Source organism: Ahaetulla prasina, chromosome 5 (genome assembly GCF_028640845.1).
Source record: "Ahaetulla prasina isolate Xishuangbanna chromosome 5, ASM2864084v1, whole genome shotgun sequence".
Lineage (NCBI taxonomy): Eukaryota > Metazoa > Chordata > Lepidosauria > Squamata > Colubridae > Ahaetulla > Ahaetulla prasina.
The window spans coordinates 54,899,889-54,924,515 of NC_080543.1; the positions used below are offsets into that span (position 1 = coordinate 54,899,889).

The 24,627-nt window shown below is 36.6% G+C and overlaps 1 protein-coding gene across 1 annotated transcript in view; it reads right to left on the reverse strand.

The window, feature by feature from the left end:
- GRIK1 (glutamate ionotropic receptor kainate type subunit 1) overlaps window positions 1-24,627 on the reverse strand; it is a 181,260-nt gene that overhangs the window by 85,610 nt on the left and 71,023 nt on the right. The window contains exon 2 of the mRNA XM_058184958.1: window positions 5,476-5,643. Coding sequence (XP_058040941.1) covers window positions 5,476-5,643 — 168 coding nt within the window. The remainder of the gene's footprint in view (window positions 1-5,475; window positions 5,644-24,627) is intronic.

Below are 24,627 nucleotides of genomic sequence, written 5' to 3' on the forward strand. Positions count from 1 at the left end.
CACAAAACTAAACATTAGCCAAGAAGATAAGTTTAGTGTGGCTTTCTAGGTATTTCAATACTGCAGTACTTGCAGCTATTTTAACTCTTACACAAATAATTTATTTATTTATTTATTTATTTATTTATTTTGTCACAACATCATACAAAAAGATTATATAGTATATACACATATAAACATATATAGGAAGAAGAAAAGAAAAACAATAGGACAGGAACGGTAGGCACGTTTGTGCGCTTATGCACGCCCCTTATGGTCCTCTTAGGAATGGGGTGAGGTCAATAGTAGAAAGTTTTTGGTTAAAGCTGTTAGGATTATGGGAAGAGACCACAGAGTCAGGTAAAGTATTCCAAGCACTGATGATTCTGTTGCAGAAGTCGTATTTTCTGCAATCTAGATTAAAGCGGTTTACATTAAGTTTAAATCTATTGGTTGCCCTTGTATTATTGCAATTAAAGCTGAAGTAGTCTTTGACAGGAAGGACATTACAATAGATGATTCTGTGAGTTAAACTTAGGTCTTGTCAAGGCGACGGAGTTCCAAGTTTTCTAAGCCTAGGATTTCAAGTCTGGTGGGATAAGGTATTTTGTTGTTTTCAGAGGAATGGAGAACTCTTCTTGTAAAATATTTCTGGACACGTTCAATTGTATTGATGTCAGAGATGTGGTGAGGGTTCCAAACAGGTGAGCTGTATTCTAGAATTGGTCTAGCAAATGTTTTATATGCTCTGGTTAGTAGTGTGGTGTTTTGGAAAAGAAGCTGCATAAAATTAGGTTTACAACTCTTAGAGCTTTTTTGCTATGTAGTTGCAGTGGGCTTTGGCACTTAGATCATTTGACATGAAAACTCCAAGGTCTTTAACGGGATGGGGTCGTCTGTAAGGTAATGTCCATCTAGTATGTACTTAGTTTTAGAGTTCTTTTTCCTATATGTAAGACTGAGCATTTGCTGGTTGAAATTTGAGCTGCCAATTTTAGACCAAGCGGTTAGATGGTCAAGGTCGTTTTGAATGATAGAAGTGTTGTCTGTGGTGTTAAATAGTTTGACATCGTCAGCAAAGAGAACACAATTACTTGAGATATGGTCACAAAGATCATTAATGTATAGAATAAAGAGTGTTGGTCCAAGGACGCTGCCTTGAGGAACGCCACTCTTGACAGGAACAGGATTTGATAAAGCATTGCCAATTTTGACCACTTGTTGTCTGTTAGACAGAAAAGCAGATATCCATTTGTGGAGGGGTCCTGAGATGCCATAGGATGTTAGTTTAAGGAGAAGTTTATCGTGTACTACTGAGTCAAAAGCTTTGCAGAAGTCTATGTAGATTGCATCTATTGATTTGCCTTGATCTAGATTTGAAGTCCATATGTTTTTGCAGTGGAGAAGTTGTAAGTTACATGATAACTTTTCCTGAAACCAAATTGTTTGTTGGAGAGTAGGTTGTTAGTTTCTAAGTGTGAGGTAATGGATTGATTGATGATAGATTCCATGACTTTGCAGGTGACGAGCAAAGGGAGATCGGTCTGTAGTTTTCGACTAAGCTGGGGTCTCCTTTTTTGAAGATGGGGATGACTGTGGCTAGTGACCAAAGTTTGGGAAGAGAACTGGTAGTGAAAGCTTTATCAAAGATAATACTTAGGGGTTCAGCTATATTAATGGAAAGTTTTTTTAAGAAATATGCACATAGACCATCAGGTCCAATAGAAAGCGATGGTTTTAAGTTGTGAAGAGCTTTACCAACGTTGTCTTCTGTGAAATCTATATGAGTTAGATCATCATAGTCATTGCTGGTTCGTTTGTGGAATGTTGGATATGTGTTATCGGAGTTAACAAAAACTGAGCCAAAGAAAATGTTGAAGAGGTTTGCTTTGACTGTTTCGTCATTGCATTCTTTGTTGTTAGAATCTTTTAGTGGTGGGATGGATCTTGAATCTTTAAGTTTACTGTTGACAAAATTATAAAAGGCACGATTGGAATTTGTGCGTAAAGGTTTTCTTCTTGCTTGGTGTGGTAATTTGTGCATTCAGTTTTAATTTGGTTGCATATGTTTCTGTAACGGTTTCTGAAGTTTGTAACATAGCCTTTTTGTTTCTTTTCCAGAGGATTTTTTTGATTGAAGCTTTTTATTGATATGGGTAGTTTGTTTTCTTGGACATGGTAGTCATTCGTGGTACATATAATTTAATGACTCTATTGATTTCAAGTAGGAAGATTCTATAGAGGTCATCAGCGGTTATGCAGGTTGCAAACAGATTTTGCCAGTTCAGAAGTGAAAGATCGTTGTTTATAAGGTCGTAATTGGCTTTCTTGAAGTTGTAGTTGGGAGTTCTGGTGTTATGACGAATTAAGTATGGACGTATATTGAGACGAAAATCAATCATGCAGTGGTCACTGTTTGAAAAAGGTTCTTTAATTTGTATACCGTAAATTGAGTTTGGATTGTTGCAGAAGATGAGGTCAAGGCAGTTGTTGAGTCTTGTATTGTTAGTTACAAGTTGTTCAAGACCTAGGTTTGTAACAGCGTTGTATAGTGTAGTATGGATTGGGTCAGTTGAACATTCATTGGTTGTCCAGTTAATGAGAGGTAGATTTAAGTCACCAAGGAAGATAAGAGGGTATGGGCAAGAGGTAGTCCATGTTAGCATTGAGGTTAGCATATTTGCGTGGGTAATGTCATAGTCGGGGGCTCTGTAGCATAGTAAGAATCGAAGAGTAGTGTCAAGGGATAGGTCGCATACTATGGTTTCAGGAAGAGAGTTTATGTGCTACTTGGATATTTTTAGATTCAGTGTCTTTTGTAAAGATAGCCACTCCACCACCTCTTCGGTTTTCCCGATCTGATCGATAGACTTGATATTCTTTGTTTGAGATAATGGAGTCAGGAAGGGATGAATTCAGCCATGTTTCGCAAACAAAAATGATATCAAATGTGCCACTGTTTAATAAGAGGATAAATTCAGGTAATTTGTTGACTATGCTTCTTGCATTTATCAATTTGCATTTGAGATCTGATATGATTGGTGTTGAAGATGTAAGGCGTGCATACCTAGTTTTGGGTGTTAGTAGGTTGGGGGTTGTGGACAATAGATGGTTGTATAGATGGTTGGATGGTAGTTTGGGTGTTTGGATGGATGGTTGTTTGGATGGCTGGTTGGGTGGATTGTTGGGTGGCTGTTTGGATGGCTGGTTGGATGGCTGTTTGGATGGCTGCTTGGATGGCTGCTTGGATGGCTGTTTGGATGGTTGGTTGGATGGTTGGTTGGATGGCTGGTTGGATTGTTGATTGGATGGCTGTTGGTTGGATAGTTGGTAAGATGGTTGGTTGAATGGGAGGTAGGGGGATGGGTACTTGGTTGAATACTGGGATGGCTGGTTGATTGTTATGGGTGATGGGGGGTTTGGAGGTGATTTTTTGATTGCAGGTTTTATTTTTTATGCAATCAGCATGGTAGTCGATGTATAGGTTGGATTCACCATTGTCTTGTCTTCTTTTAAGTTCTGTGCGAAGTTCACGAGGCGTATCCTTTGTAGAAAGGATAGGTCAGGACGTGATCTAAGTTTACTGTAGGTAGGGTTGGATTTAGCAATTGAGTTTATAGTCTTTATGAATTTGCGTTTGCTGTCCTCATTAGTGCATATAACTCTACAAAATCTTGGTGCTGTTGTCCCATCGCTGTTTTATATTCTGGTCCATCTCTGGAGACAGCAATTATTTCATTTGGGGAGATGGTTGATGAATTATAATTTCCAATGATGTTGTGAATCTTATTGATATCTGGTTCATTTGTGTTTTCAAGTCCAAATAATATTGCATTATTTATTTTTTGTCCTCTCTCCATTGCATCTCTGATTAGTTGATTAGTAGTTGTTTGTTGATTGGGTTGTGTTGTATTAATTTGATGTCTAGGTTGAGTTGTAAGTTGTATATTTTGTGGTGATAGATGAGTTTGGAAGAGATTTAGATCATTAGAGTTTTCATTTTTTAGTGTTGAAATTTGTTTTATCAAATCTGTGAAACTTTGTTCAATAACTGATAGAATTTTTTTCTAAGTTTTGTTCAATATTTTGAATTCTTTTTTCTAGGTTTTGTTCAATATTATGAATTCTTTTTTCTAGGTTTTGTTCAATAGCTTGTAATCTTTTATCTATGTTTTGTTCAATAGTTGTTAATCTTGATTCTAAGATTTTATCAGCGTTTGATTTTCTGGCTGGCATAATGATGATCTTTCTTATTCCTTTGTTTTATTTATTTATTTATTTATTTATTTATTTATTTATTTATTTTAGTAATGATTAAGTGTCTGTCACTTAATCAATTATCTTTGATTTTATATCTGTCTCTTTAACTTTAAATGGTAGTCAATTTGGCAGTTGCTATGGTAATAGGGAGTCACTATGGTAACAGTGAGATTTGGCGGGAAATTTAAAATGGTGAGATAGGGTGGTTGGAAGCTTCTTTACAGGTGGCTGTAATGGCGGGAGATTCAAAAAGTCAGTAGAGGCCGGGAGACTGGAGTCTCCTAGGAACTCACCAGTAGTCCTGCAGCAGTCCTGCCGATTGGGGGATAGGTTGATTAGGGTTGTTGTAAATGTTGCTGGGCTTTTATCTCCTTGGTGGGAAATTTAAAGTTTGTAGCAATGTGGGAGGGCGATGATGGAGGGCGGTGATGGCAGCGGTGCGACTCACGGTATCGGCAGCGGCAGCGGCAGTCCCGGGTCTGGTGGGGTGGCTTTAGTGGTTTCGGGTGTCTCCAGCCGCCTTTAATGCGGTAGCGGTGGTCTCGGGTCTGGCGGCGGCTCTGGCGGCACAAGCGGTAGCGGCAATCCCGGGGCTGGCGGCAGCTCTGGCGGCGGCTCCGGTGGCGCTCACGGGGCTGGCGGCGGCTCCGGCGGTGGCTCCGGCGGCACCAGTGGCAGCTGGCAGCAGCAGTCTTGGGGCTGGCAGCTCCGGTGGCGGCACAAGCGGCAGCGGCAGTCTCAGGGCTGGCAGCGGCTCAGGGCTGGCGGCGGTAGCGGGCGGCGTGGCTGCGGCGTGGCTGCGGCAGTCCAGGCTCCGGCGGTCTCCGACTCTTCGCCCACCGCCTGAGTCCTCAGCAGCCTGGAAGAACCTCGGCAGCCTCAATCCACGGCAGCCTGGAAAAACCTTCGGCTCTGGAGTATCGCCAGCAAGGAATCTTCGGGGAAACTGCTCTCCTAAGAGCTCAAAAGAGCCCTTTTACAGAGAGCATTTCTCCGGTGCAACCTTCCTGGTCGCCATCTTCCGGAATTTCACCATAATTGAATCATTTCATATAATTACACAATTAATGCTCAGTATATGGGTGAAATAATATGATTCCATCACAGGGAGAGAAAAGTAGACATTTAATTAACTAAAGGGAGTTATCATGTGTGGATTAACTACTGCAAAAACTGAGAAATTTTAGAGAAAAAATGGGCAGACTCAATAAGACATTACAATGCTGAGATAGTTACCTCGTCTTGAGGCTTCAAAACTATCGAAGAGATTAATTCTCTGGATGTCATAGGTCAATGTAGTATTAGGCATCAGTGTTCTGTTTCTGTTAATATTGGTGACTGCAAACTTGAAAGCTAGTTCTTCAACATTAACAGGTTCATTTTCCACCATTTCAAATATCCCCCCTGCAAAAATAGAGAGACAAGAAAAAAAAGTTATGCTAATTCTAGTTTGCTATAAAATCAACAATATGGAATCCTCAGGTATCAAAGTGTTGAGTAGAGCAGGATTTTTCAATCTCAGCAACTTTAAGATGCATAGACTTTACCTCCCAGAATTCCCTAACCAACATGGGGAATATCTTAAAAGTTGCTGAGATTGAGAAACAGTGCACTAGTTAGTTCAAGATAGAGCATGGCTAGAGCGTAATATGCAACGCACAATCAGCATACCAGAACATCCCTAGAGTGATGGGGCCAAATATTTAAAATATTTTTGCACTTGGGGGTTGGTTAGTTGGTTGATTAAAGTAAAACATTTCTGCCTTAAACCTTGATATGTTTAAGCTTTAAACATTTTTGAAATCTTTGAAAATGATCCACTTGGAAATGTATAACTTCACAGAATCATGGAATGTATAACATGTATACTTGTGTATAAGCTCATCCACACAAAACCCAATTCTCAGATTGTTATTCAAATACCATGGAAAATGAGTCAGATAAGCTGACCCACATTTTTCATTGTATTTTGGTTAAAAATGTGAGATCTGCTTATGTGCAGATGGGTTTGCAATGCAAGCATATATGGTACAGTAAATACCTGTACTTAAAAAAAATGCCATATATACTCATGGATAAGCCCATCCATAGATAAATCAAACCCAATTTTAGGGGATATTTTGACACCCAAAATGACAGCCAATTCTACCAGATGATAATCTTACATGAACCTTCTTCCTTATAGATTTACCCATTTATTATGGTCCTGCTCTCTGTGACAATAGAGACTAAGTCCACACCTTGTGTGTGATAATTATTCAGATATAGGTAGTCCTTGGCTTATGACCACAACTGAGCCCAGTATTTCTGTTGCTAAGTGAGACATTTTTTAAGTGAGTTTTGCCTCATTTTACGAACTTTCCTTGCCACAGTTGCTAGTTAAGATGTTAAGTTTCACCAACTTAATGGCTTTGTTTTGAACTTCTTCCAATTGGTCATTGTCCTTTTTGAACGGTGGTACCCATAACCAGATATAATTCAAATATCTATAATTTCTATAAAGATACTGAATTAAAAAGGAAAAAATAAAAGTGGCTTCCAGAAGCTGCTTCTGATTTTCACATATCATTTACTCATTTAATGTTAATCACTAAAGAATAAATGGAATTTTTCAATCATTGATTCCCCATGTAAAATTTATGATTGACATAATTTATATTTCTCAGACAAGAAAATGTAATCTTGTAATATATTGCAATGGCCTTTGATTTCAGTATGTTCTGTGAACAGAGTAGCATAATCATTATCTGATGCAGGAAAAAGAAAAGCATAATGGAATTATAACTGTTCTATATCTTAATTTAATAGTACCAGTATTACTAATACTAATACTAAAAATACTATTAATACTAATTAATATTAATACTACTAATAAAATGGAGATGAGCACCGCCCCCTAGAGTCAGCAACGACTAGCACCTATGTGCGAGAGGAACCTTTACCTTTACCTTATTACTAATACATAGAAGGAAACAAGTCTAAAAAGTTATGGATTGAATTTTCTTGCCTATATGTGGCTAAATATATATATTTGTAATATTATTTCAAAAGGTGAGAAGATAAATGTTATCATTTATTTTTTATATCTGTTTTTTTCATACAGCACTCCAAGTGACTTACAGCAATTAAAAATACAAATTATGAAACAGCATAATTAATATTAAGTAAAATCTAAAATCAACACAGTAATGCGAAAATAAATTAAATTAACCAAACTTGGTGAAAGAGAGAGGGTTTCATAATTTTTTTTGAATATTGAAGATGTGGTGGACTAAGTAATTTCCTTTAGGAACGCATTCATAGGCATTCACATCTCACAAAAGAAGGATCTCTCACATGCTGAATATTCCACAGCAGCAGATTCCTCAAAAGGAGCTATTGTTATTATTGTGGTGGTTTTATTTTGTATAACTCAGTGTCATATATAATGCTCCTACCCTCGTGCTATAATTAGATAGGCAAGTTCACTGACTACTTCTCAGTCAGGCTTTAAGCTATTTATGGCTTCAAGGGTCAACATCAGCCCTTTATATTGTTTCCCGTTGGCAGCTGGTTTACTAATCCCACTGGCTCAGGAACAAGCACAGTTGATGCAACAGCCATGCATGTAACTATTTACTAAGACTGCACTACTATTAATCTTCTCATCATTCCACCACCCATCTCCTTCCACTTATGACTGTATGACTGTAACTTTGTTGCTTGTATCCTTATGATTTATACTGATATTGTTTCCTGATTGCTTATTTGTACCCTATGACTATCATTTAGTGTTGTACCTTATGATTCTTGATGACCATATCTTTTCTTTTATGTACACTGAGCGCATATGCACCAAGACAAATTCCTTGTGTATCCAATCACACTTGGCCAATAAAAAATTCTATTCTATTCTATTCTAATTCCAAGTACATCTGTCTCCTTACAAACATCACCTATGTCTTATCTGGATTAATTTCAGCTTATTCTCCCTCATCCTACTCATTATTGAGTTCATGCAACATTAAAAGGTGCATTGAAAGCCTTCTTGGATGTACATGGTAATAAACAATAGAGTGCTTCATCCCAAAGTTTTTAATGACCATGCCTAATATTTTTATGAAGTAAACAATGCAAAGGACAAAATTAGCCCTCAAATTGAGCTCAGCTCCTTTGAGACATTATCTCCATTTTCCTTTTTGAAAACAAAAGGAAATGATTGGTTTGTGTGTTTTTTGTGTAAGTTAGAGCAAGGGATAACAACTGGCTCTTCTCAGATTTGTGAGAACTAGCATATGAAAGATCAGAAGCAAAGGATATGAGACCGAATGATTAGTCTATTACAATCATACTACCGAGGTATCAATAGCTCCCATTTCTACTGAGAAACAAGATGCTTAAGTAATTTTTTTTTATTTTAGTTTTACACAGATATTACATACTTTTTAATTGATTCAACCAACTATTCTATGCCTTTTTTGCTAGATATCTTGGGAATTTTGTGTTGTCCTTTTCTCTTCCAGATTGAATTTTACCATTCTATTCATTTTTGAAGCTGATGTCTAAATACTATCTAACAGAATTTTTCAAACAGTATGAACAACTGTATTCATGAATAAAAATGATACGTGTTAGAGATTCACTGAGTTATGTTCCTCTACTTAACTGATCATTATTAAACTTCACCAGCAATATTTTTATTGTCTGGAAGTTTATGGTCTGTGATTCTTTTAATGAGTAACAGACAAGTAGCTTCTGTCTGAAATGACATAAAGCAAGTTCATTATCCTTTTTAAAAAGCACTGCTGAGAAATTTAGGAACATTAATTATGTCAGTTGAGCCACTGGGAAATATCTTCAGGCTTGAAAGTCTAATAAAACAAAAAACTCCAATAGGAATTACTAATCTTCAAATCCTATTAGACCATAGTAAAGCTTTAAGATCCTTTTAAAACAATCTGTGGATTGTGCTATGGCTCCAAGCAATCATTCTAGGCCAGAGTTACTGATTCAAATTTCATTTTATTCTGATTGTGTCCTCCAACAAATCTGAGTCAAAGCACACTTAAAGCAGGGATCTGGTTCATTTAATTTAGATTTCAACAGGCCCAATCATTGTTCTTTGTTCATACAGTAAAATGTGATTTGGTTAATAACCCTTAACATATTGAAAGGTAATATTTTAAACTAGTATGGGTATGTGTATGTGTACAATGTAATTGGTAAAATTACTTTAAATACTCATAGGATTAATGGAGGCAACCTTGCAACTATTTGTCTTTCATGTGATGAGGAAAGACATGTATATTTTGAGAAGTGCCAAATGAAATGTTAGGAGATGCTTCTCTAACACTACCCTTTAATTCCATATTATACAGGAACTGCATGGAAGATGAGCCAAATGCTTCTGCTTTTACATTTATTTGAATACCCAAACTGCCATAAAAATCAATTTTTATAATTGGTATAGTTTAATTTGTTAGAAATATATTGGATTCTGTCTCAGCAGCACTTGACTTGGATGAGGTCACTCTGAGGTGTCCTCAGTTGCATATTCCTATCGTTTCAGAAGTTAATGCCTAGTATGTCAATAGTGATGACACATTAATTTAATCAAAGGTTCAATGTTCATTTCCTCTGATGTGAACTTGATTGCAATATCCAAAGTATTGGTTAAATTCATATAAATATTTCTAAACCATTAACATTTTCAACACATACGATTTTCAGGTTTAATGAATACAGCTTTTCCAGGGGTGAAATGTAAAATTTGTTAGTACCGGTTTTGTGGGCGTGACTTGGTGGGGGGGTAATGTGACTAAGTGGGCATGGCCAACTTTTTTTTTTTACTTTTAAAAGCATTTTTAATGTAAAAAAATGCTTTTAAAAGCCTGTGATGATCAGGCAACTCAGCTGGGATTGCCAGAGGAAAAAAAGCTTTTAAAGGGTTCTGACGATCCCAGCTGAGTTGCCTGATCGCCAGAACTTTTTAAAAACATTTTTTCTACAACTTCTTCGGCTGAAGAGCTTGTAGAAAACATGTTTTTAAAAGGTTCTGGCAATCAGGCAACTCAACTGGGATCGCCAGAGGAGTCTTTTAAAAGCTTTTTTTTTTACAACCTCTTTGGCCAAACAGGTTGTAGAAAAAATGCTTTTAAAGGGTTCTGGCAGTCAGCTGAGTTGCCTGATCGCCAGAACTTTTTAAAAACATTTTTTCTACAACTTCTTCGGCTGAAGAGCTTGTAGAAAACATGTTTTTAAAAGGTTCTGGCAATCAGGCAACTCAACTGGGATCGCCAGAGGAGTCTTTTAAAAGCTTTTTTTTTTACAACCTCTTTGGCCAAACAGGTTGTAGAAAAAATGCTTTTAAAGGGTTCTGACGGTCCCAGCTGAGCCACACGATCATCAGATACTTTTTTTTTTACTTTTAAAAGCATTTTTTGGGCCAAAGAAAAAATGCTTTTAAAAGTAAAAAAAACACTCTGATGATCGCGTGGCTCAGCTGGGACGGAGGGGGGCAGGGATTTTTGCTACAGGTTCTCCAAACCACCTGCCGCCATCGCTACCAGATCGGGTGATCCAGTCCAAACTGGGAGCATTTCACCCCTGATCTTTTCCCAATAAGATATCTCACAAAGGTATTGAACTTGATTTCCACTTCTTGGTGACATGCTTTGCTGCCTCAGCTATTGGTTTGTTGTGATGTCAAGACAGTTGTCATGAAGGTTTGGTAAACATGGTCCTATTGGCAAACACATCTTATCATTGACATCAATGGGTGTCAGCCTGAGGGCATATTGGCCAAAATTTGTTATGCTGACAGTACTCAGAAACTAATTTCTGACTTGCCCTTTTGCATGGGGAAGGGTAGCTTTCTGTCTGTGATCATCAAGTTCTTGGGGCACCAGAAAGTTTGACATAGAAGCTTAGAAGTTATAGCCCCTCCTGGTAATGGCCTGAGCATCACTTGTCAATCCTAGCTGTGTCAGAGCCACAATCATTGGTAATACTATCTGTTAGCAGAAGCAGCATCACCCTGTCGTACAATGTCACAGAAATAGGCAAGCCACAGAAAAGGTGTTGCCACTGTTACATTTAAAAATAATAATAATGATACCTGAAAATAATGCAATAACAGCATTGACAAAATCATCATCAGTAAATTGCAAAGGGCAGATTTACTTGGAACAGATTATGTCCTGTGACAATAGCTTCAAAACAACTTTTGCTTATCACAGGTCCTTGGAAAGGACTCAATAGCTTGATAAATACCAAATCCAGTCTATATATCTGTCTGGCTGTGTGACCAGTTTATTGGACAAAAAATGGACTCAAAAGAGAGCAAACTTCCCAGGAGATAAAGGAAGCTCATGTGGAATATGGAGACTATCTAATTAAACTAAAAATTATAGTTGCTGACATTTTTGAGGTACATGATTAAAACTACAAAACACAGTACTTTCTGAGAAATCTAGGAAATCATTGCCTGAAATTGTGGGATCATTTTTTTTAATCATTCAGTCCAGCTTTGTCTGACTGTGAGCCTATGTTGTCTTGACCTCTGCCTGTGTAGTTTCTTTTTATCTTTCTCTATCTGATGACTATTCTGAAATAAGCAAGATACTTACACATTGCATAAGAACATTTTCCAGAGTTATGATATAGTTTCAATTCAAACTGCACAATTTTATGTATGCACAGTATTTGGGGGAAATTATTGGGAAGAGCCATGGTAACGGAGTGGTTAAAATGCAGTATTGCAGGCTACTTCTGCTGTCTGCCAGCTGCCTGCCATTTGGCAGATCGAATCTCACCAGGCTCAAGGTTGATTCAGCCTTCCATCTTTCCAAGGTCGGTAAAATGAGGAACAAGATTGTTGGGGGCAATATGCTGACTCTGTAAACCACTTAGGGAAGGCTGTAAAGTACTGTGAAGGAATATGTAAGTCTAAGTGCTATTGCCATTTTTTAAATCCTTATTTTGAGGGTGACTAATGTATGTGTGTAAAAGGGATGCGGTGGCTCAGGGGCTAAGACAGCTGAGCTTGTCGATCGAAAGGTCGACAGTTCGGCAGTTCGAATCCCTAGTGCTGCCATGTAATGGGGTGAGCTCCGTTACTGGTCCCAGCTGAGCCACACGATCATCAGATACTTTTTTTTTTACTTTTAAAAGCATTTTTTGGGCCAAAGAAAAAATGCTTTTAAAAGTAAAAAAAACACTCTGATGATCGCGTGGCTCAGCTGGGACGGAGGGGGGCAGGGATTTTTGCTACAGGTTCTCCAAACCACCTGCCGCCATCGCTACCAGATCGGGTGATCCAGTCCAAACTGGGAGCATTTCACCCCTGATCTTTTCCCAATAAGATATCTCACAAAGGTATTGAACTTGATTTCCACTTCTTGGTGACATGCTTTGCTGCCTCAGCTATTGGTTTGTTGTGATGTCAAGACAGTTGTCATGAAGGTTTGGTAAACATGGTCCTATTGGCAAACACATCTTATCATTGACATCAATGGGTGTCAGCCTGAGGGCATATTGGCCAAAATTTGTTATGCTGACAGTACTCAGAAACTAATTTCTGACTTGCCCTTTTGCATGGGGAAGGGTAGCTTTCTGTCTGTGATCATCAGGATTCTTGGGGCACCAGAAAGTTTGACATAGAAGCTTAGAAGTTATAGCCCCTCCTGGTAATGGCCTGAGCATCACTTGTCAATCCTAGCTGTGTCAGAGCCACAATCATTGGTAATACTATCTGTTAGCAGAAGCAGCATCACCCTGTCGTACAATGTCACAGAAATAGGCAAGCCACAGAAAAGGTGTTGCCACTGTTACATTTAAAAATAATAATAATGATACCTGAAAATAATGCAATAACAGCATTGACAAAATCATCATCAGTAAATTGCAAAGGGCAGATTTACTTGGAACAGATTATGTCCTGTGACAATAGCTTCAAAACAACTTTTGCTTATCACAGGTCCTTGGAAAGGACTCAATAGCTTGATAAATACCAAATCCAGTCTATATATCTGTCTGGCTGTGTGACCAGTTTATTGGACAAAAAATGGACTCAAAAGAGAGCAAACTTCCCAGGAGATAAAGGAAGCTCATGTGGAATATGGAGACTATCTAATTAAACTAAAAATTATAGTTGCTGACATTTTTGAGGTACATGATTAAAACTACAAAACACAGTACTTTCTGAGAAATCTAGGAAATCATTGCCTGAAATTGTGGGATCATTTTTTTTAATCATTCAGTCCAGCTTTGTCTGACTGTGAGCCTATGTTGTCTTGACCTCTGCCTGTGTAGTTTCTTTTTATCTTTCTCTATCTGATGACTATTCTGAAATAAGCAAGATACTTACACATTGCATAAGAACATTTTCCAGAGTTATGATATAGTTTCAATTCAAACTGCACAATTTTATGTATGCACAGTATTTGGGGGAAATTATTGGGAAGAGCCATGGTAACGGAGTGGTTAAAATGCAGTATTGCAGGCTACTTCTGCTGTCTGCCAGCTGCCTGCCATTTGGCAGATCGAATCTCACCAGGCTCAAGGTTGATTCAGCCTTCCATCTTTCCAAGGTCGGTAAAATGAGGAACAAGATTGTTGGGGGCAATATGCTGACTCTGTAAACCACTTAGGGAAGGCTGTAAAGTACTGTGAAGGAATATGTAAGTCTAAGTGCTATTGCCATTTTTTAAATCCTTATTTTGAGGGTGACTAATGTATGTGTGTAAAAGGGATGCGGTGGCTCAGGGGCTAAGACAGCTGAGCTTGTCGATCGAAAGGTCGACAGTTCGGCAGTTCGAATCCCTAGTGCTGCCATGTAATGGGGTGAGCTCCCGTTACTAGTCCCAGCTTCCGCCAACCTAGCAGTTTCGAAAGCACATAAAAATGCAAGTAGAAAAAATAGGGACCACCTTTGGTGGGAAGGTAATAGAGTTCTGTGCGCCTTTCGCATTGAGTCATGCCGGCCACATGACCACGGAGACGTCTTCGGACAGCACTGGCTCTTTGGCTTTGAAACGGAGATGAGCACTGCCCCCTAGAGTCGGCAATGACTAGCACGTATGTGCGAGGGGAACCTTTACCTTTATCTTTAATGTATCTGTGTATCTCTACACACAACACAAACAACACAAATATGGAAACTAATGGAACAACAGTGGAAATGGTTGTTTGGCCTAGATATTGACTTATTCACCCCTTTATAAAAGAATTGCAATTCATTAACTGAGGAACCAAAGTAAACTGGCAATTCTTCCCTGCTTCATTTTTTATTTTACATCTTTTTTTGTATTTATTTTTGGGCACAAGGTGTAGTGTTTTAATTAAATCTTTTAAGCAATTACTATTATTTGCATATGACACAATTATCTATGGTTAGTTTAGCTATGGTTTATCAAAGCAACATTTCTGGGATTGGATAATACATTAAGGCACCAATTAGTCACAGGAACAATTCATCAACCCTCTTGACTAAAATATAGTCAACATACAATATACTCACAATACTAGACAACACAGTATGAACAGTAGAAACCTTTAAATTTCTAGGTTCTATCATATCGCAAGATCTAAAATGAACAGCTAACATCAAAAACATCATCAAAAAAGGACAGCAAAGAACATTCTTTCTGCGCAACTCAGTAAGCTCAAACTGCCCAAGGAGCTGCTGATTCAGTTCTACAGAGGAATTATTGAGTCTGTCATTTGTACCTCTATAACTGTCTGGTTCAGTTCTGCAACCCAACAAGAAAGACACAGACTTCAGAGGATAATTAGAACTGCAGAAAAAATAATTGCTACCAACCTGCCTTCCATTGAGGACCTGTATACTGCACGAATCAAGAAGAGGGCCGTGAAAATATTTGCAGATGCCTCACATCCTGGACATAAACTGTTTCAACTCCTACCCTCAAAACGACGCTATAGAGCACTGCACACCAGAACAACTAGACACAAGAACAGTTTTTTCTCGAAGGCCATCACTCTGCTAAACAAATAATTCCCTCAACACTGTCAAACTATTTACTAAATCTGCACTACTATTAATCTTCTCATTGTTCCCATCACCAATCTCTTTCCACTTATGACTGTATGACTGTAACTTTGTTGCTGGCAATCCTTATGATTTATATTGATATATTGACCATCATTTGTGTTGTAAATGTTGTACCTTGATGAATGTATCTTTTCTTTTATGTACACTGAGAGCATAAGCACCAAGACAAATTCCTTGTGTGTCCAATCACACTTGACCAATAAAAATTCTATTCTATTCTATTCTATTCTATTCTATTCTATTCTATTCTATTCTATTCTATTCTATTCTATTCTATATAGTTAGATTAGGATTTAGGGAGTCATGGAATTACAGTCATATTCTTGTTTCAGGTTTTGCAATTCTTCCTTTCCTTCATTGTTGTCAATGGAAATTCTCTCTTTAACCTACATTCAGTTTTAAAGAAAGATAAATACCCCCTCTGGTAATCATAATCAGTATTAAATGCAAACAAATGCTTAGTAGAAATTAATTCACAATTAATTCAAACAGACATTTGGTTAGTTTAATGATATATTTTTACATAATGTGCATGACAGTATCCAATCAGTCTAGCTGGAAAATTTGACAAACATTTTATGCAAGTTAATTTCTAGATTAGAAATTACAATTTCAGCCTAATATTTTAGCAACACACATCTGGATGGTCTAAGCCAGTGGTTCTCAACCTGTGGGTCGGGACCCCCTTGGGGGTCGAATGACGATTTGCCAGGGGTCGCCTAAGACCATCGGAAATATGGGAAGTATACTTGCGAGTCGAAGAATCGCACTCCAATGGTTGACTCCACAAGCCAGCTGCAGGCTCTTCAAATCGCTAGCCGAATTCGGCTTCAGGCGGGATGAATTAAAAAAGAGAGAAATCTTTGCTCTGATGTCTCCCTCTCAAGTCAGTTGCAATCACTCCCAATCGCTAGCCAATACGGCTTCAGGCATGATAAATTCAAAACGAAAATAATTTTATGGTTGGGGTCGCCACATCGTGGGGAATTGTATTATAGGGGTCGCCACATCATAGGGAATTGTATTAAAGGGGTCGCAGCACTATAAAGGTTGAGAACCACTGGTCTAAGCACTTTCACAGATCACAGCAAAAGGGAAAAGAAATCAATTCTCCAGTACCAATATGCTAATAAGTAATGGTTGATCCCACCGTAACCCTTATGAGTTATGTGCTAATTCTTATAGTCGCAGGCATCTTCAGTATAACAGAGCAAGAAGAGTTCAACCATGTCTGGAAATTGCAAGTGTATAAATCATGATCATTTTTTTAATGAACAATAGGTTAGGCTTGATCTGTACTTAATCTGTAAAGATCTTACTTCAATCATTCATAGACAATAAAGTAATAATAACAATAAACCACTATTGTTCAAAAATAGTCTCAGAATTTTACAAGCAAGGAGTCAACTTTCACCTGTAAGCAATAACTATCATTCAAAAATGGAAGAAACTGTTCAGTAAAGACAAAGAAGATAACTAAGGGGTAAAATCTCATTTAAACCTCTGTTTTAGGACTGGTCAGGAATGAAAAAAATGGAAATGTAACTGGAAAACCTAGAGAATGCTTTGTTCTTTGTAATCTCAGCTCATTGGCTGCATGCATAATATGGTAGATTGGGCTTGCTTGCTGAATTATAATGTCCAGTTTCTTGACCAGGCATCAAATAATTTACTAAATCAAAATTATGTACAGTATTTTGTTCATAAACTATGTAATCTCTACATTCCATTTTAACATTAGTAGAAAAGACTAAATCAGAATGCCTATGGTTTATCTTTTTTTTAAAAATGCTCAAAAAGAAATATTTTATGATCAAACTTCTGCAACACATCTTGCAAAACATTTTGAAACTGAAGGGAAAAAAAGTAGGTCCAGTAATATTATTGATAGCTATGAGGACACAAAATTTAACTGATGTAACTTTAAAGTAGGCATTTACAGTATAAAAGTACTGTAAAGAAGTAAATGCTTACAGTATAAAACAAAAAAATTGGCTTGTACCCACTATAATACTATAATTTCACTATAAACCCAATAGCAGCACCAATTTGAGAAATTCAGATTGTAAAATTTATGATAAATTATTGAGAACATATATTTTCAATTAAGTGGCTTTCATTCCATCTTCCACTTCCAAAGCCAATGAAAATTTGTCTCTTCCACATCTGAATGGACAGCTTGAAAACTTTCTCCTCGTTTACATAGGAGTCTTCTTATGTACTGCATAATTTGCGACATGTAGTACACGCTTATATACTTTTAAACAGTACAAATATCAAAATACACACAAGTAGCTGGTTTTTCTATTGCAGCCTCAAAGTGCCATTTCAACATTCAAACTTTTATATTTATTAAATACAGGGTTGCGCTCCTCTGTGCTTGGTTCAACTAATTTTATACAATTATGTTTTGTATTATGTTGATAAACCGTGTTGTGTAAAATTATCTCTCCCTCACATGCATACTTGTATATACAGTAAATATAGTTTATTTACTCCTTCTGGATACTCAGAAAGTATGAGAAACTAATGTTGCCTTTTTCTATCCTACAGTTTTAGGGAATGTGATCTAAAGGCATGAAAGCAATCTTCAAATTCTTACATACCGAAACTGATGATATAATTATGTTAAAGTTGAATAATATGAATAGCTTAAATGGGTTTCTAAGATCATTTGCTATGAATCTTATTTAGAAAATGTGACAGGCCTCCTCACTCTGGTAAATCTGTATGTACTGAACTCAACTCCCAACTATTTCAGCCAGTGATCATGCTAACCGGGAGTGACAGCAACAGTATTCAAATTATATATGGAGAGAATCGTCTTAAAACAGGCTATTTTATCCTTCCCTAATCCGTGCTATCTAAGAGGTGTACGAACACAATGACATTTTCTTTCCTCTTGCAATACCCTAGACTCCGTAGTGTTGGTGAGTTAACTATAGATATTCTTATGTAGTTCTCAATATAAAATACAAGACTTTAGTAGTACCAGCTGAATGTATAGTACCTATGGACAAATCACAATGTTCCCCACAACCACCCTCATTTTAAAAATCAGAGAGGTTATTTATGTTTTGCCATCTTTTACTTTCCAGGTTCAACATCTACAATTTTCTCCCTATGTCTATTGAAGTCCCTACTACCAAATCCGTGTGTTTGTGTGTGTGTGTGTGTGTGTGTGTGTGTGCAGGTGTGTGTGTTTGTATTCCTGGGACAGATGAACAAAGAATGTCATGAGTGCATGCCAAGAGCACATGTTTCCTGACGAATCACCCAAGGTTGAAAGTCATCCCAGCTGCCCAGCTAAAGCAAATACAAACCTATACTGGGCAATAGTGATATAGGAAGATATTGGAACCAGATGATAACTTCAGTGACAATGGCAAAGCCATCCATTCATACTGTGTGGGAGAAAGCACTGGTAAACCACTACTGTGTTTTTACCAAGAAGACCACATGGGTAGGAAATATAAATGACAATATAGTGCTGGATGATGAACCCTTCAGGTTGGAAGGCACTCAACATGCTCCTGAAGAAAAGTTGATGATCTTTTGGAGTTGTAAGGGTATTTATGACATGGCTAGATTAAAGCCTTTGGGACATCTAGATTATGTTGCCATGTAGGAAAAGCAGCAAAGATAGAGTTACAGTAAAAATGTAAGAAAGTTGAAAGCTCAACACAGTGAAAGGAACAACTAATAACTGACATTTTAGGCATCAGAAAATTATGACAGACTGGCATTACATGCTCTCTGTCAGAAAATTATACTGTTTATTACTTGGAACATGAAAATATTAAAAAAAATCTATAAGTCCAAGTAATAAAAGTCAAAGGGCAAAGTGAAAAAAATGGGACTAAAATTAAATATATAGAAGACCAAGCTAGTGGCAACAGGTAGAACAGTGAACTTAGAATTAACAGTCAAGATATCAAAATGATGGATAGTTTATATTTTAGGATCAAGCATAAGTGGTAAAGGAGCAAACAATCAAAAATATGTTGCCAATTAGCGTTTGGTAGAGTAGCTATGAAAGCCTTGGAAAAGATATTAAAATAACATGGTGTGTTTATACCTATAAATATGAGAATCATGCAAACCATGATATTCCCTACGACCTTCTGTTGAAATGAAAATTGTACTTTAAAGAAGCAGGATATGAAGGTTATTGACAGTTTTGAACTTCGGTGTTGGAGAAGACTGGAAATGTCACAGATTGCCAAGAAAATAAACCAATGGACCATCAAATAAATCCAGGTTCAGATTATCCTACTTCGGACCTACCTCTCTGGAAAAGGCTCTGATTCTGTGAAAAGTGGAGAGAAAGACAAGAAAAAGCTAACCAGCAGGTGAACGGGCTGAGAAAATCTACCCGTAAGGTTGTAAAAAGTCAAAAATAACCTGATGGCACATAATCAATCAAACTATCAAAGTATTTATAAAGCAGTTTTCAGAGTTCTCCAACCTAGTAGCACATGTATAACTTTGTGGTCTGAATACGGGTAGTCTTCATTTAGTGACTACAATTGGGATCAGAACTTAATCATTAAGCCAAACAGCCACAATGTGAAACCACAACTGTGATTATTATCTTACTTCAAATTTCCTTTGTTTTTCAGACTTCTAAAGCTAATAAATAAGAGCATTGGTCACAATGTTTTTCTTTATTACTATCGTAACTGCAAATGGTCACCTTCGAGGCAGGTCACTAAATGAGGACTATCTATATAACCTTTAAATGATCACTTAAAGTGACTTGTAGATTTAAGAATCGTGATAGTATGTAGAATGTATATCACTTACAGACCAAAGCCTACAGCATGCTGTGTGTGGATGACAGGTTGTGGATGACATCTGCACCTCTATAACTGTCTGGTTTGGTTCTGCAACCCAACAAGACAGACACAGACTTCAGAGGATAATTTGAACTGCAGAAAAAACAATTACTACCAACCTGCCTTCCGTTGGGGACCTGTATACTGCACGTGTCAAAGAGGGCTGTGAAAATATTTACTGATCCCTCACATCCTGGACATAAACTGTTTCAACTCCTACCCTCAAAACGACGCTATAGAGCACTGCACACCAGAACAACTAGACATAAGAACAGTTTTTCTCCGAACGCCATCTCTCTGCTAAACAAATAATTCCCTCAACACTGTCAAACTAGTTACTAAGTCTGCATTACTATTAATCTTCTCATCGTTTCTAACACCCATCTCCTCCCACTTATGACTGTATGACTGTGATCTTGTTGCTAGTATCCTTAAGTTTTATATTGACTGTTTCCCTATGACTATCATTAAGTGTTGTACCTTGTGATTCTTGACAAATGTATCTTTTCTTTTATCTACTCTGAGAGCGTATGCACCAAGACAAATTCCTTGTGTGTCCAATCACACTTGGCCAATAAAGAATTCTATTCTATTCTATTCTATTCTATTGTACCAATGCTATAGTTGTGTAATTTTTTCCAAAAGGTAATAAGCTTACAGGTTTTTTTCCAAACTAGTGAATGGTTTGCATTCCAGGCAAGCCTGACAAAGTTGAAAAACTATATAAATATACAAACATGGACATTTTAAAAAATGCAAACACAAGTTCAATTCATGATAAAGAAAAGCACTGGAATAGAAAATAGCTAAAGCAACCTTGTTGGGATAAATTCTTTCATTGCCAAGATAAGATAGTTTGGCAAGGTAAATAAGGTCTTTTTTCTAGTTTAATTCTAGTACTTTAAAACGGGCAATTAGGGACTACTACCCACTGTACTTAATCGTAGATCAAGCAAAATGGGGATATTTACAATGATTACAAACTGTGCGTGAAATGCTTTAATGATTCAGATAGGATCCTGTTCAGAGGGGTTTAATTTAAGGCCCATATGACCCTGAGATCAAATTATCTGCAACAGTTGATTGAATCTTATGTTTCTCCTAGAGTTTTAATTTAGCCAGAGATTATCTTTATAATCTGACTCTACAGCTTCAGCCATTTTTCTCAAATCAACTCCAGTCGCTAGCAATATTATTTACATTCCTATTTTATAATGTTACTTCTAAATAATCTATTAAAATGTTGCAAATAATCTTTTCCTTACAACTCTACTGTACTCTTATTATTTTAGCTTAATTTGCTAAAAATACTGATACATAACAGCTTTTTTAGCATTGTTAAATGATGTTAGGATCTTGCAAAATGTAATGATTCAATCTACATGATATTTAGATTAAATCCAGAAAGGAAATTAGATTCAGTATAGATAACTACATTTGTAGCTGTCACCTCATAACATCATACTATTGGCAAATTTCACAACGTTCTTCTATTGCTGAGAGTAAAACAAATGCATTGGGAACTTCTCAGACAATGTCACAATTAATTATATAAATCTGTACTAAGATTAATTTTTAACCAAATGCTTTCCACTGTATGCTGGCTGCCAAAATAAAAGTAATATTTTGCATAATGACCTGAAGCCAGCGGACCATCTTTTCATGATTTCCAAGCCTCAAGACAACCGTTCTATGGCTGAATTAGTAGCAATAATAAAATCCTGGCTGCGATTTTGATGATTATAGATTAAAGCAGCTGGCTCTTGCTATTTATCATTGGATCCAAAAATAAGTACATTGTTCTGTTCAAAATGTTAAGTAATTTTGATGGAAAGTTTTTTGTTGCTGCATTTTGTTGCAAATTTTTGGGTAGTATGAAATACAACATTCACAAGTAATGTTGAAGCAAGCTATATAAAATACCTATCTATCTATCATTTGTCTGTCTGTCTGTCTGTCTGTCTGTCTGTCTGTCTATCTATCTATCTATCTATCTATCTATCTATCTATCTATCTATCTATCTATCTCTATCATCAATAGTCAGTGTGATCCAATATTAAGCACTGGACGGACAAGATTTAGCTTTACCTCCATGTAATTTTGGGGTAATTTTCGGGTAATTTTGAATCAGTCATTCTTTTTAGGCACAACTTAGTTATGAAAATTTTGGTGTAACACTTTTTTTACACACAAATGTACATGGTGTAGAAATGATCATTTCCAGCATCTTAATAGCTATATATATTTCAAAAAATTTACTATACTGTAATTGCTTGCAAACTAAATCCAAGCCTTTTTGTAGCATCCCTGGTTTATAGCAAATTATTTTATTGGCTTTGCCAATATTATTTTATTTTTCTCACGCAGAGATTTACATTTGTTCATACATTACATCGTAATTAAAATGTTCACTTAAAATGGGTTGGATAACACTCTGTCATTCACTGTGCCCTTTGCACTTGCTGGAAATAGCTTGTCTTTGGAAAATTATCCAAATGCTTATTTGAAATGACTGCCAAAAATTAAATTGCTTCCAGTTTCTAATGTTGTACTCTTAAATAAACTCAGATGCAATGGATTTAAATATATTTTACATTATGTATGTATTTGCTATGTAACTGCACATCACAAAATAAGTAATTTGCTTTAAAACACATAAGAAACAATTTATGTGTAACGTACTTTGCTAATCCAGAGTTCAATAGTGCAACAGCAACTATCAGATTATGTTATAATCAATCCCACGATCCTATGAATCAGGGCAGCATTACAGAAGGATGAGATTTGGGATCATATTTTAAAGAGACTGCCTGATTCACCTTCTCCTTAGGTTAGACTTAGGCAGATGGGCATATTTTCTATCTTGAGTAACTGCTTTGGAAGCCATTGCAAAATACTATTTAATATAATAATTTTATTAGTGATTACAACAATAAAAATAAACCTAAAAAGAATAAAAAGAAAAATAGCTACAGAAAAGACATAAGAAAAAGACAAAAAAGAATACAATAAAAAAGAAATATATAAAGAAGCAACTATCCTCTTCATCACAAATAAAAACTAATTTAGTAACTTATCACCTTCTTTTAAAATACAACTAATGATCTCTTTTACCTATATCCTCTCTCTTATCTATAAATCTTTAAATCCTCATTACTTTCCTTTCTGACGAAAGCAAAAGTCCATTGGTAGCAGAGATAACAACATATCTATTTTAACCTTGGTCAAATAAATCAACCTTATATTCTTTTCTTTTACTTCTGACAATCTTGATCTTTAGTTCCTTCAAATAATGACCTAACACTTTATTTCTTTCCATATAACTCTAACCCTAATCTTTAATTCTCACTGCTATCTAATTTTTGAAGTTTTAACTTACATTATAAAAAAAACCCCAAAAACATTTTCCACAAGGATCCTTTATAATCAATTCCAAAATCTTATTTCAATTTTATTTGGGCTCTTAATTCCTTTGTAAATTTCTAAAATCAAAATTTTAATCACCCTTTTATTATTCAATCCCCAGAATTAATTTTAACTTCTTAAAACTTGTATTGAAAACATTTTTCACTAAAGATTGAAGGAAACTCACCCACTGAACTGAACTCTCAGTTCAAAAGATTCCTAGTAGCTGAAAAGCACTTAACGAGCAGTTTTCAAAAGTGATTTTCACTTTTCAAAAGCTAGTCTCTAATTTCCCAGCACTTTAAGCCCACTGGAATCCACTGGCTTGTGGTTTCCTTGTGAGGACAGCTGCCTGGAGCACTAGTAAGCAATTTCAAGTCCCTACCTATCGGGAGATGAATTAACGAAGAGCCAGTCTACTCACTGCTCTTCATTCTCTGCAATCACCAGCTTAAATTTTTGCAGAGCTGTCTTCAGCCATTTCCCCAGAAGTTGCAAGATGAAAGTTTTTGAAAGTATTTCCATTTTGGTTTTTTGCATTGATTATGACCAATCATCGATCTCATAAAATATGAAACCAGTTACACATGCATACGGAATCTGGTTTCATTCATTACACTAAGCCATAATATACACGTAGTCCTCAACTTATGATGACAATTGAACCCAAAATTTCTGTTGTTAAGGGAGACATTTGTTAAGTGAATTTCCCCCATTTTACTTGTCCCAGTTGTTAAGTGAATCAGTGCAGTTGCTAAGTTAGTGGAACAATTATTAAGTGAATCTGGCTTCCCCATTGACTTTGCTTGTCAGGTCACAAAAAGTGACCACGTGAGCTCAGGATACTGCAACTGTCATGAGCCAGTTGCCAAGTGTCCAAATTTTAATCACATGTCCTCAGGTATACTACAATGGTTATAAATGTGAAAATAAGTCATGTCAATTTTTTCAATGCTGTTGTCACTAAATGAACTGCTGTAAGGCAAGGATTACCTGTATTGTAAGAGAGTTCAATGACAAGAAAAGGATCAAACCTTTTAAAAAATGACTTGACTTGGTTTACTATTTTTGGTCGAGTAGCTTGAGCAAAC